Source organism: Xiphophorus maculatus, chromosome 10, assembly GCF_002775205.1.
Source record: "Xiphophorus maculatus strain JP 163 A chromosome 10, X_maculatus-5.0-male, whole genome shotgun sequence".
Lineage (NCBI taxonomy): Eukaryota > Metazoa > Chordata > Actinopteri > Cyprinodontiformes > Poeciliidae > Xiphophorus > Xiphophorus maculatus.
Window position 1 is genome coordinate 14,219,470 of NC_036452.1, and position 14,463 is coordinate 14,233,932.

At 36.9% G+C, this 14,463-nt stretch overlaps 2 protein-coding genes across 3 annotated transcripts in view; one reads left to right on the plus strand and one right to left on the minus strand.

Annotated features, from left to right (window-relative positions):
* Nucleotides 1–510: 510 nt before the first annotated feature.
* mfsd13a (major facilitator superfamily domain containing 13A) lies at nt 511–10,502 on the minus strand. The gene is made up of 9 exons (XM_005794711.3): nt 10,376–10,502; nt 7,114–7,359; nt 6,705–6,784; nt 4,731–5,180; nt 4,529–4,640; nt 4,135–4,231; nt 2,418–2,589; nt 2,061–2,254; nt 511–1,474 (listed from the first exon to the last, which is right to left on the minus strand). The coding sequence occupies exons 2-9, from the start codon at nt 7,279–7,281 to the stop codon at nt 1,239–1,241; spliced, it is 1,509 nt and encodes a 502-aa protein (XP_005794768.1). The 5' UTR covers nt 7,282–7,359; nt 10,376–10,502; the 3' UTR covers nt 511–1,238.
* A 1,687-nt stretch (nt 10,503–12,189) lies between these two features.
* sema4g (semaphorin 4G) overlaps nt 12,190–14,463 on the plus strand; it is a 39,319-nt gene continuing 37,045 nt past the window's right edge. Inside the window, exon 1 of one of the 2 annotated variants that reach the window (XM_014470650.2) lies at nt 12,190–12,312. The gene's annotated coding sequence lies outside the window, so the exon portion shown is untranslated. Of the gene's footprint in view, nt 12,313–12,574; nt 12,616–14,463 lie in introns of those variants that run through there. The other variant, XM_023341107.1, reaches the window with a different exon arrangement.

Below are 14,463 nucleotides of genomic sequence, written 5' to 3' on the forward strand. Positions count from 1 at the left end.
GTCAGTGAATAAGGGTATAAAAGAGAATAAATGCATTAAGGAGCAACTTCATTTATCCTTTGTCTTTCTTGTACTTCACTCCCTGCAAGAATCCCGTTCTCCCAGAATTTCAGCCATCTGCTTCTGATTTTATGGAGGTCTTTTTTGGGTTTACTTAAGCTTTTTGAGGGGATTTTCACCCATATCTCTGCATTTCCATTTTTTTACTAGTTTCATTTGGGAAAAAAAACTGTGAAACAGAAACCTATAATTAACATGTAGTTTGTTTAACAAGATGTGTGAGAATAACAGAATGGATAACCTTTTCCCCATCTACTGTATAAATCATTTAACAGTTGCGAAATTAAATACCCCTAACATTGCTCTTTAATGCAAAATACACAATGAACAAAAATAAAACTACTTAAACTGAGTAAATCCTTTAACCAGATGTAATATTGGATAAACAGAATGGGCCTCTGAACATTATTTATATGGACAAAATACTGTACAAACAGCCCAAAAAAAAGCTTCTTGTGTAGAACATTTTTTATTACTTTGCCTAGTCAAAGTGTCACTATATCATGGAGCCCTGACTGAAACTAAACAAGTGTGGTTAATTTTCAGTTTTGTGACAAATGAAAAAGACAATTAAATATAACCTACTGAACATTACATTACACAGATGACAAAGCTAAACATATTCAGTGCTAGTAAAATTTACAGAACAAGTTTCTGGCAGGACACTCTGTGTAGTAAACATTTTAAATTAGCTGTGTTGGATTGCTAGTTGTATGCTGTATCAATGGCACTCTGAATTCAGTCTAGTTATAGTCCAGTCTCTGTTTTTTCAACACTTCACTTGTAGAGCCAGTGTAAAACAGGTTCTCCTGATTTGGATTAACAAGCTGATATTATGGATTATTACTGAGCAGCGAGGATAGGAAATTACCTTCATCTTGGTCCACAAACCCCAGAAGGATTGATTGGCTTAATGTTAGCATTTGGTCTTCCATTTAAATACAAATATAATCTGAATTCCAATATAAAAAATAAGGCATATTTCAGTAAAAAATGCTTCCCTTATGTAATTTTTTACTGTACAAAAAAAAAAAAAAAAATTCTGTAAATGTTCAGAATTTCACAATGAAGGCTGCAGAGTGAAGACGCGGACGCGGCAGCGTTTTGCTTCTTAAGACATCACAGAAACATGAAAAACGGTTATTTAAAAAGTGTCTTTGTGCTTTCTTTTTTCTAGTTTAAATAGCCTTGACATCGATGAGACTACCATGCTGGGTCCCCTGACGCAGAGTCTTGATTCCCTGTAGCTTTCGGCCGTGAAGAGTGAAGCGAGACCAGGTGGCCAGCTGGATCAGGGCACAGGTGATAGGCACAAACACCAACATGTAGAAACAGCCCAGACGGAGAGGCGGAGTCCCTGAGTCGGATGCAGACACAGAATCCTTCATGGGTGTCCTCTGGAAAATATCATAACCTGGTGAGGAGAAACCCAGAGTGAAGAAAACAATTCCTTTGTTGTCAACAAAATGCACATTTCAATCTGAGAATGTTCAGAAATTCTGGAAAGATCTTTTAAAATACAAGAAAGAAAAACAAACAAAATGGATGCATTATAGTTTAACTGGAATCCTGGTTTAAGTAAGAAGTATTTAATGAAAATATTTGTTTTACTTTAACAAAGCTGACTTGCTAAAGTTCTAAACATTTGTAAGTATGTGCTCAATAATATCAGAGAGTTAATGACATTCATCTTCTTTATTGCATCATTGCTACTTGTATTCAGGATTTTAGAAAGCAATTAAAAGATTACAGATCAATTTGACCTTACTAATTGCTAAAACAAGAATAAATGGTAATTATCTGGCCAGGATGTATACATTTTTTTTATTTTATCCTCTGCAAATTTTATGACTTTATTTTTTTAAGTTGTTGAGTAAATATTCCACCTTGAAAAAAGAATGGTTCAAATAAAAAATAAAATGTAATCAAATAAAAAGTCCCAAATGAATCTGGTTCTCCCCAAAGCTGCATGTAAAATGCTTTCGAGGAAGCGTGTGTACCCGTGTAAACGCAGAGCAGCCAGGTGCCGATGAGTGGGGCGAATGTCTGGCCCGGTTTGGTCAACAGGTTGACCATCCCAAAGAGGAGAGCCGAGGCGGCCTGCTGACGTCTGTTCACCACATAGTCCTCATCGACCAGATCAGAAATGACCAGCTTCAGCAGCTTGCAGGTGCCCTCTGTGAACACCCGGTTACTGAAACAAAGAGGCGAACAGTTAGTAACCTGGCAGGAATCCTTTAGGTGCGAACACTACAAGTCAATCTTTCCTTGCGTGTGCAGCTTTAAAAGTATTAAAACCAAAAACAAGCAGGGCAAAGAAAAAGCAGAAACTGTCAACGATCAACTGTCGGCCATACCTAGCAATGAAGATGCACAGCAGATAAATGTGGTCAGCCCCTGCAAGCAGCATAACCACACTAAGTCCCAGTTTGAGCATAAACAGCCAGCGGATAACCTGGTAAACGCCGTAACGCTGGCACAGTGTCAGGAAATACAAGTTGTTGAGGTGGGGGGCAACGTAAGAGATCCCTGTGAGGGAGCAGAAGCAGAACTGCATCAAAGAAAAATACAAACTGTGCAAAGAAATAGAAAAATGATAATGTGCTTGGTTTCAACCGCAGCGAAGGTAAAAGCTAACAGCACCAACTAAAATAGGCATGCCGAGTGAGAAATAAAAATGCAACATTTTTAATAGGTTTTAATATGACAGACCAACACAAAGTGGCTCATAATCAAAAGAGGGAAAGATTTTCCTCTGAAATTTACAAATAAAAATCAAGAGTGTGCATTTATATTGAGCAGCACCTGGGCAAATACTTGGAACCATCCACTGCTGCAGCTGGATGTACTTTGAGGCATGTCTCCACCAGCTTTTCTTTTTTTTGCAAAATACCTGACCTTAGTTTGATTTAACTCAGATGGTTTTAGGTTTGGTCTTTCACTGAAGATCCTAGCACACACATATAGGCCTGTCACGATAACAAATTTTGCTAGACAATAAATTGTCCCAGAAATTATTGCGATAAATGATTGTATTGTTTTTTTGAAACAATTTTCAACTAATATAATAGTAATAATGGCAAGAACAATAACACATTCTGAATGATCAATAAACTTTAAATTCTAATAAGCATTTAAGCACTGGACCTGGAAGACATTTTAAATATCCAAAATAAATAAAGAAAACAACAAAATCAGCAAATAAAATGAATTATGAAGTCTCTGTAAACACAAATTGTCTTTCAAAAAAGGGCCAGTTGAAACCAAAGCATCAGACTGAAAGCTTTTATCATTCAGTTTTTGGTAAAAAGAGAGAGAAAAGAGAAAAACGATAAATCAAGCAAATGAAAATGATTGAGTTCCTTTTAATTTATCATGTGATTAATTGACTTATTGTTTATTGTGACAGGCCTACACGCATATGCTTTATATCTAAACTAGCTCTGGCAGTATGTTTAGGGTGGCTGTCCTGCTGGAAGATGAACCTCCATCCTAGTCTTAAATCTTCAGTCTTAAACAAGTTTTCTTAAATAACTGCTCTTAACTGTATTTATCTCTATTCAGCCATCTTCCCATTAAATGTGACCATTTTCCCGTCAGCAGTGATTTCAGACCTCAAATAATGCAAAGAAAATAAGTTCATATTCATTTAGAAACAATAATGCTAATGTTTTAACTCAGGAAGAGTTCAGAAATCAATATTTGGTGGAATAACTATGAGGTTTTCAATGGGGTTCAGTGCAGTGGTTTCTTAATATTTTTCCAGAGCTGTATAGATGAAAAAGTTTTTAAAACAGAATTTTCCTTCTTCTTCACATTTATAAACCACTTTGTGTTGATTAACACATAAAACCTACCGATGCATTTTATGTTTGTTGCATGTAAAAAAAAATAAAATAAATAAAAAATAGTTCAGGGGGTGTCCAATACATTTGCAATACACAGTACGAAATAACAAAAATAGACATGATGAGTCCATTAATTTTTTGTCATGTCCTTAAGAGAATTCATGTTTACTGTTTTCTGATTTTTGTTTATGCTCTCGGTGTGGAAGATTTTTCTGTGAAATCCTACCCAGCAGGATTGAACCTGTAGAGGCAGAAATGTTATCAGACAAGAGATGTTCCAGGAAAAGAGGAAAGAAGTTGTTGTTGAAGTGGCAGTGAAACACCTGCAGAAAAAACACAGACAAAAAGATCAAATATATATGATTTGAAAGTAAACATAATTTTCCATTTATACTGTAGAACTGAAAATATGTAGAAACATTTAACATGATTTTGAACAAAGTCCTTACAATAATTTGTGATTCAATAAAAAAAAAATAAAATCAGTATTTTTTCCTGCAGAATTTCATTTATTATGCTGATAGATTAAATAGTCAAAAAATATATATATTTACACCTTCATACAAAACTAATGTTAAGTATATATTATTTTGACAATTTTACCTTTATTATCACCTTACCTGGATAAGATTCATGGACACAAACCACATGAAGTTTCTGTGCTTGGAGAGCTGCTTCAGATACTGGCCAATAGTGATAGGTTTCTCTATTTGAGTAAAACCGACACTCAGCCTAGATCCAGACACATGAACACATATTATTGTAAAAGACAAAACAAAACAAAAATATTGTTCAAAACTTAAGACACTTTAAATGTCGTACTCCTTCAGTGTTGACGCCTCATCTAGCTTTGAGCGGATTTCCTTGTTGAAACGCTGCTGCAGCAGCCGAGACACGACGAAAAAGCCCACAATGGAAAAAGCCGCCAGAGTCAAGCAGAACAGACGGAAGGAGTAGAAGTCCTCCTTATCCCAGACAGAGTAGGAGAGGAAAACAGAGATGGAGCCCAACGCGCTGAACACGGAGCAGTGGAAGTTGAGGCGCGTGCGGTCGGCGGCGGACACGGCGAGGTCGGCCAGCAGGGCGCTGTGGTGGAGGTCCACCATGGTGAGGAAGCCGTCGTACAGACACAGGCACAGCAGGAACTGCAGGCCTGGCCTGGCCCACGCCACCCAGAAGGCCAGGAAGGACAGGGCGAAGAGAGGGCCATTTGTAGAAAGGGCCTTCAGGCGCTTCAGCACCACCTCTGGCGATGTGATCTGAGAGCCTGACCTGGGTGGAAAACACACGGTGTGTGAGAAATCTGCAGAAACAAGGGCTGTGATCTATTCTCGCTCTCCTTCCTACAAAAACATTTAAGATTTGAATAAGATAAAGTCTGTCACCAACAGCACACATAACATATTTATAAAAGCTAGAATAAATACGGAACATCCTAGAGAATGTACACGCTCTTGTTTAAACTTTTTTTTTCCACCACTCACTGAATAAACATAACTGGTTTGCAGTATGACAGAAATACAAACACAGGTGGCAGACTGTTTGACGTGATCAACTGGTTTCCCTGTCACCGTGGGCAGCGGATTAGAGCGGACAAGGCTACATATCTGACAGTCAGATGTTGGCTTCGGCTGCGTGGGAAGTGGTGACATTTTTGGGTAAACTGGAAATTCAGGAAAACCAGGAAATATAGGAAGAAGATGACTTGCTACATTTTGTGATCATTTTACACAAAGTCAAGTTCAGATCTAAGTATTTTTCAAAGAAAATGTGATCATTTTCCTGGGGTTTCCAACTGTTTTGTTGTCAAACATATAGAATGAAAACTAATGTTTAAGCTAGTTAATCGCCAGCAATGCAGGCAAGACAGCAGAAAAATGCTAATTCTGCTTTATTTATTTACTTTTGTTCATGTAAATTATTTAATTTTATTTTACTTTTTAGGGTGATGCTCCTTTTCTTTCCACATTTGTCAAAAATAAATAAATCTAGTTTATGGGTGTTCTTTAAAGTAACTTTATGGTTTTGTGAAGCTATCATTAAATGTGTAACCTCACTTTTGATACACAGACTCCAGTGTAGCTGACTGCTAATCAGTCTGTTCCAAATATCTCAGGATCTTTCACAGATTTGCAACAATGTTTCCTAAACTTTTACCAGCAGTTCTGTTCTCAGTAGACTAACATAAGACAGAAAAAAAACATTGTGAAAATGTTTAACTCAGAACTCCTCAAGAAGCAACGTTTTAGCTTTATCTGGTGCAAATTCTGAAAAAAAAAAAAAAATCAAAACCTCACATCAAGCACATTTTGCTATCAGATTATTATTCAGTTAATCCAAAAACAATCAACAGATTGGCGCTGCACGTAATTGATGTCAAGTCTAGCAGAAAAAGACTGAACTTTTCATATGTTGATTTTAGAAGTAGTTTGCAAATATATTATTTGCTACAAATTATCAACATTGTTGCACTTTAGGCATAAAAGAAATCCTTGTTTAAAAAGGGAATTGAGTTATTCTTTTATTTTCCTCTTAATGTACTTCAAATATTGTATAAAAATGCGTACGGGAGTAAATAAAAAATCTGTGCCAATTATTTTATCTGATTAATCATCAGAATAACTGATAGAATAATCTATTAGTAATGCTTAAACTTTGCTTTAAATGAAAAATCACAAAGAGACGCACACAATTATGTCGGATTTCTTTTTCGCTGTGATCTGTTGAGTCACAAGAAGATAGGAAGGTAAATATTCTGCAGGGGAAGAATGTTTAAAAAGAGACGGAGAGGCTTACTGAGGAGAGCTGAGGAAGGCGCGGTCACTCAGCCAGCCGAAGAGAGGGTCATTCAAACTGTTCCAGAGAAGGAATACAGTCTGTGGAGCAGAATAGCAAGAGGATAATAAGACATAAAGTAAATGGACATCAGATCAAAACAACCTCAGATAGAAAACCTTTTAAGCAATTTGTATAATAAACTGAACTTTACTACATAAGTCAATAAGAAGAATAAATCTAGTGGAATCCGTGCGCTTGACTTTGAATCTTTCTGCATAATTGCATTTAATGAACTTTTCTTTTGTAAAGTTCTTTGTGACAACATTTGCTATGTGCTGGTGCTGCTTAAAAAAAACCCTGAATTGAACAATTTCCTGTCAACTTCACTTTCAATCACAAACAGACTCTGGTTTGTCCATTTACTCACCTCTCCCACCCAGAAGGAGATTTTATCGATCTTGTAGATGGACACAAACGTTTCCACGTAATAAAGCAGGAACACATTGTGGAGAATGGACGTAAAAAGGGCCAGTGAGCCATAGAGCACTGCAGTGGAGAAGACACTCTGCCAGAAGCCCCAGATGCTCCTGCCCATGCTTTTCTCTCAGGTCCTTTCTCTGAGGTAAGCTGTGATCATCATTGCCTGGACGACCCACGTTCACAGAAACATATCCTGACAAAACAAAAACAAACACAAACAACAAAAACAAGAACAAATCCAGTGTGAAGGGAATACATTTAAGATTTTTTTTTGCATTTATTGTTGCAGTTCTGTAATCAGCAGGAGAAGCAATGAAATCTCTAAATTGCTTTTTTTAAATAATGCATTAATTAAACAAACAAAAAACATCCCATCATTTTTGGTCTGTAAACACAGTAACAGGAGCATGTTCATGTGAAGTGAAAACTGATTTTATTAATGCTTTCCTATAGGTTTCAAAAGTAGAAAATAAAGTGATATCTATTCATTCCCCTTTTTAATCTCATACCACTACATACAATCCCTCCAAAAACAAAAAACAAAACGTAAAGCCCCTCAGAGCAGCTACATATAAAATTATAAAATGAACAATAATATTACTGGCTCTGTCTTCCCAAAAAGCTCAGACTACAGGAACGCTGTTGGCAAAGCAACAGGACTGCAAGTACTCATTAAAGTTTGTTTAGCAGTGAACAGCTTTTCCTTTCTCACCAGGCAGATCCACGTCCCACTGTGTTTCACTTGAGTTCATTTTTGAACCACAGGCTCTATAAAAAGCTGCCGTCTTCCCGGTGAAGAAATAAAAGTGAAGTCATATGACTGTTGTCAGACAAGGAAGGCCGCATATTTAACACTGAACTATGAACGTTTAACACAATATAAAAAAAACAGCTACAGCAAAAGTTAAGGGCTACATCTCAACTTTTGTCACCGCTTTCTTTCACTGAAAGCAAGAGAAACCTTATTCCAAATTATGAATGCAAGTTCTGTCCAGCTGTGTTTATTTCTGAACCTTTTTCACTTCCCCTTTGCCAACTCAAGGTGCTCTCTCACTCTTAGAGAAAAAATTCACATAAATACCAGCAGGTTTACTTCTAACCCCACATTTAAGCGCAAACATGTCTGCATCTGAAAACCTCTCGTCAAATCTCGAGCACAAAACCCCTTCGACGGCTGAAAGCAACCGTGTTTCAATGTGCGATGTGGCTTATTCTGTCTAGGTAGGCAGCAGAATGGTGTTGAAGCACGGCCCTGAAACGTTAGATTCAGATCACAGTGAGGCGATAACACACTTTGCAAGGGGAACGAAGAAACTCCCCCTATCGTGATACAACCTAGCCCTATCAGATCTCGGCTAGGTCGTATCACGTCTAAAACATGGCTGCATCGTATCAAATCGGTCTGCAGAAAAACCACAAAACGAGACAACATCTACAAACATCCCACTGAAGTGCAACAAAGTAGGAGATGTTTTAACCTGCGTGCAGGTCTCTTTATTTTGACGGCAAAGATACACCTGCTGCTCACTCTGAACGCCAAGAAGCAGGAGCTGATGAGACCTGATCTCTGAACTACAGGTTCTCCACATTTTCAAACATCAGACTTTTTCAAATTACAACTTACAGCCAATATCTGAACTCAGGCTTTAAATATTTGCTTCTTTTTTTTTTAAATCCCAGACTGTAAGGAGGGACAGAAGGATTTACTGACGGTTTGATGAATATATTGGATGGGCAAATTGTTGGATGGGAAATACGTCAACCCAGTGGGAGAACTGATATTCACATTCCTCCTTCACAAGCGGTTACTTATGTTGCATAACACCCTCAGCCAATCTGTCTGATTTTTGTGCCTCCTATAATGTCATCACTCCAAATAAACACAAAGCTAAATTAGCCGGGGTATTTTTTGTGGGATTTTTAAAAACTGTGTGCGTTTCAAATCCCTCAGTAAAAAAAAATCTTTTTTTTTTGTTTTAGTTAAGGAACATCTGGTAGTAAAGAGAAAATCGGATTGCATCTTAAACTGCATTCTTCAACTAAACAAGAAGAATTTAATTTGTAACGTTGTGGAAAAAAAAAAAATCCAGACGTAATGTTGCACTTTCCAAACCGTTCCAAACTCACATTTTCTGCTTTTAGAAAGCTCTGAAGTTTTATAAATACAAGTTGTAAAAATAACATTGAGCTGTATGTAACTGCCTGAAGAACATTCGGGTCTGAATCCTGATTTCTCAAACCATGAAAAAAAGAAGCAATTCTGAAACTGGCTTCAAACTTTTGCTTTTACTTTACTGCTTGTTTGGCATCTGAACTAAATTATACCAGCTCCATTAAAAAAAAATCTATAACTCTTGGACTGCTAAGTAAAGACTGGGCTGTCTGGCAGTAACCGCAGATCTTTAATAGAACATTAATATCATTTGTCCTCCCACTGTGGGAAACAGTAACAAAGCAAATTGAAGCATGAATATTCAAACTGAGGTCAAAAAAAATAAAAACAGAACAATAAAAATGAGACCGTCAGTAAATGGAAATTTACAACATAAAAATAATACTGTTGAAAAATTTTAAATACATACAAGTAAAATCAAACCTTTCAAGACTGCACATGTAGTGTCGTCAGTACTTGGTACTTTAAAGTTGGTTATAAAAAGCGACACGTTCTGATGTATAATTTTCTTATTTTTGTGCTAGATTAGGGAGATATTATTTAACGCCATATCTCTGCTACATTAACACACTTGATTTTCTTTGTAACATTTCGACAATTGCCTTTGTGTTCAATGCTAGATTATTAGGCAAGGAACCACATTTTAAGGAAACAAAGCATTATAGGTAGCCTAAAATAACGCTTACATTGAAAGAGGAAACCTGATTCACTTATAACACTTTTGTTCTCGAAAAGCTACACATTACACAGTAACAAGCTGTCTGGTTCACTAACTAACTCCACTGTTCTTCTCACACTAAACTGATTAATACTGAAACCACCACATCACTTCAAAAGTTAGTAACAGCTGACTCGTTCCGTAAGGCTATCGATAATCAGTTTGTCGGCGGTCCTGCTAATCGATAGCACTAGCTAGTTGTATTAGTAGCTGCTAGCATTAGCTACCTAGTTAACATCACCCAGGCAGCTTATCTGCAAGTAAACACAACCACCGCCTCCAACAGTGCTAAAAATTAGGAAAATACGTGTTGCGTACCGACTAAAGAAGCTGTCAGGTATCCAGACCGAACACACTGAGTTCGTATCGACACCGGGGGAAGCAGAACCAGACAGTCCACGTCACTGACTACTCACTCAGATGGGTGGGTTACTCACGCCAGTGACGACTGTAGTGGATTACTGAAGGGGTTTCCTAAGTGACGAACAGGAGGGATCCGCAGCGCCCCCAGCTGGCAAGCACTAATTATAACAATAGATAAAAACTGTATTGTATGTAATACGTCAACGATCCTCAAGATGGTGCTGTTTCACAAGTCTTGTCTTTATTTGCAGGCACAACTCGATAAAAAAAAAAAAAACAACCCAACCACAAAACCCCCGACAAACAATAAAGTAAGTACTGTATTCGGTATTCATCTCCAAACACATGTATATAGAGAGCCGAGTAAAATATTTCAAGTGGGTTTTTTCTGATAAATTTGATGATTACCACCTACAGTTAATGATAATAAAAAATCAAAATAAGAAAATAAGGATATAATGTTAAACTAGTAAACAGGGGTTTTTAATCAACCAGTTGAGAAGCAAGTTCATGCACTGCTCAGTGTATGCACTCAGTACTTAATAATTACATCAGTGAAGAGGAGCCTGTGGTTCTGTTGAGGTGTTCATTAAGCCCAGGTTGTCTTCTTTAAGCCTGTCTGAATTATTGGCTCTGGTGTCTTTGATTTTCTTCTTGATAACACTCCATAAATTATCTGTGAGGTTCAGACCAGGTTGTAAATATTTCTGCACATTATGACTTTGGGAAAAAATATCTAATTAACTATTACTTTTTAAGGCACACAGAAGAATGGCTGAATTTTACAAGAATAAGCTTGAGACAACGAACAGAAAGTTTCCCAAAAGTTGTAATTTTGAGTGAGAAAGGACTACTTCTTAGCAACCCCAACCTCAAATCCAATGACTTAGCCAAATAAAAACAAAACAAAACAAAAAAACTAATAAACTGTTTATCTATGCATTTGATGATTTGTATGTAATTCAATCCTTTACAATTGTGCTTTGAGTGAACATGTTGCTGCAGTGTTTGATTGTACAACAACAACAACGAAAATGCATTGTACATAAAGCTGGTTGCTCAATAATTGTTAGATCCATTTTTTAAAAGTCGGAACATGGTTTAGTTGGGTCTAATGTTATTCAGTCCAAACCATCCTCTTAAATGGATTTTATTTAAGGTATCAGTGTAACAGGGGCTAAATACAAATGCACTTTCCTTTTTTTTCTTTTTACTTTAATTCTTATGATCACTCTCCTTCCATGTCATCTTATACACTCCTTTATGTTTGTGTATCGCATAAAATCCCAATAAAATATAGTGATGTTTCTTAATGTGGCATAAACGTGAAAAAAGTTCAGAATGTAAGAAATAGGTGAGTGTTGGAGAAGGGACTGGAAGCCTACCTATATGCTATTTAGATTGAGCAAACATTTGACTGTTTTGACTGTGAAAGCGTGTAAAACTTCAGCACAGAGATCCAGTCTCATCAGAACATGTGAAATAAATTTCTTATTCTCCTCAGCAAGCAAGAGGCACCAACTCCCCATGGACTGCACATGCATTCAAGCTATATAAGGGGCAAGTTATATAACTGATAAGATTTTTATTATTATTATTATTCTGCTGTTGGTACGCCCTCATTTTAATACACGCCCTGGGCAACTGCCCGTGTAGCCCATATCAGAACCCGACACTGATAGCAAGTGAATAGAGCTGTTTGTGTGAGTTTCAGACGGCGTGTGGGGGTGAGAGAGTGTGTGTTAAAGAGAGAGAGGGGGAGAGAGAGAGAGAGCATGTGGTAATATGTGAGCAGTTGATGACTGCAGCAGCAGCAGCAGTTCGATGTTTCACCGCAAAGAGGACAAATCAGGATTCTGTTTGTTTGAGACCGAAACAAGGACCAAAGGCAGGTGAGTGCATCCTAACTTGCGTCCTTGTGTCAGGCAGCAGCGTCTCATTGAGCTCCATGCGGTAGTTTCCTGACATCTCTGTTATACAGGCTCGCTCAGGTGAAGGTGAATGAACTGTGCGCGGTGCCCCGTCTCTCCTCTCTTGGTGCCGCAGTTCAGATCGGACGGGAGCGGAGTGGCTCCAAAATAAGATGTAGCGGTTATCTAGGAGCAGATTTGTTAGAACGAGGCGATTGGACGGTCCAAAAAAACAAAAACTACTAACAAGTTCAGTCAAAGGTGGCGCAAAACACCCCCGTACAGGTAAATTAATATTTACAACTGCTTCTACTCTGGTGCAGCCTACACGTTCAGCTGGAAAAACGTGCCAACCGTCTATTTAAATTAATTGGCAAACATGTAATATAAATTTATTAAGTAGCTATAGAATGTGTTAATAATTTGGTGTTGTTATTGGAGACAAAGAAGAATGACTTTAAAATAAGTTGGATCATATATATATATATATATATATATATATATATATATATATATATGATTTTGAAATTTTGAAATACTGCTATATATATATATATATATATATATATATATATATATATATATATATATATAATACAGTATTCTTTGGTAAATTTATGCAGAAAACAGCAGACATACGTTGAACAACAGCCATTTTAATCAGCATAAAGCAACCTCTTGCATTAGTTCAAAAATGCCCTAAAGTTACAACTATAAAGGTCTGTACCTATTATGTGTGAATGACCAAAATATAGACTAACTCATAAGTGTGAAGTGGGATACAGTCTCTAGCTATTTTTATGGCTAATAAAATTCTTAAGCATGACATATTTTATTCAACCTCTTTTGCTCTAAAACCCTCAAAATAAAGTTAAAATAAAGCAAATCACCTTGCACACTCCATTCCAGTCAGGAAACATGGTGGTGGCAGCATCATGATGTGGTGATAGATATTTTTCTTTAGCATGGAAGTTTGTCAGAGCTCATGAGGAAATTGATGGGGTTGATTTTAGGTAGGCCCTTGAAAGAAATCTAGTAGGAGCTACTAGAGGGTTAAAACTGAGGGACAGTTTCACCTTCCAGAAGGACAATGACCCTAAACATAACAAGTAGGAGCCAAAGCTACAGAAGAGTGGTTTAGATCAAAACGAATTTGTGTTAGGAAGGCTCAGTCAAAGTTTAGACCTAAAGCCAACAGGAAGTCTTTGGGAATACTTTAGAACTGATGTAACCATACGCACTTTATCAGATTTGATGAAACTTGAGTCATGTTGCAAAGAAGAATATGTACAAATCTCAACCCATCTCAACCCAAAGCTGGTTGATATATACCCAAGAAGACCTGCGGCTGAAAATGCAGCAAACGGTGGTTAATTAATGCTAACTCAAGGGGGCCCTGATTAAAATGCACACATCAAAGTTCAGATGTATTTTACTAAAATACTTTGAAAATTGTTCATCATTCCACTCCACTTTACAGTTATGTTGTAGTTGATGTTGCTCAATCACATGAAATCCCAATGCAGAAGTATGTGGCTGTAACGTGACAAAATGAAAGCAGTAATTCAGTAAGTCAGCTTACAGAAGTACTTCTGCTTACTAAAGTAAGCAGAAGTACTTAATAACAGTGATACATAGTAATCTAAAGGGATTTGAATAATTAAATTTGAAAATTTGAATAACTTTATTCAAATAAAATTTATTTTTGGGACATCACAAAGAGAGAAGTGTGTGCAATGGGAGTAGGCTATATACGTTTTATTTTTTTCCGAAATTGCAGGATGGGTTTTTCAACTTAGTATAATTTGCAAATAAGTAGAAGATGAAAGCAAATCCTACGGAATCGACTCTGTACTCTTAACAGGAGGATGTCTAAACTTTTCAACTTTTGTAAATTTAAAATCCTTCCATATAAGAGATTGACTTGTGCTGATTCATGTCGAAACATTTGGTTAGAGTTACTGTAAGCTCTAAAAAGTGTCACATATTCATACTAATAATAGATTTTTAACAATAACCAACCAAAAATATTGATTACAATATTGTTGACGCAAGAGGAAAAAGGTCCTTAATCTTTACTGCTGAGAAAGATGTGTCATCAGATATAAATGATCGGTTAAAACTCGGGATTCA

Bases quoted from the DNA above. Each gene is read 5' to 3' on its own strand.
- mfsd13a (XM_005794711.3), bottom strand. From the start codon at position 7,281: ATGGGCAGGAGCATCTGGGGCTTCTGGCAGAGTGTCTTCTCCACTGCA. The intron at 4,232-4,528 runs GTAAGGTGATAA...TTTTTTCTGCAG, and splicing joins TGTCCATGAATCTTATCCAG to GTGTTTCACTGCCACTTCAA. The intron at 1,475-2,060 runs GTACACACGCTT...TCTCCTCACCAG, and splicing joins GCTGCTCTGCGTTTACACGG to GTTATGATATTTTCCAGAGG.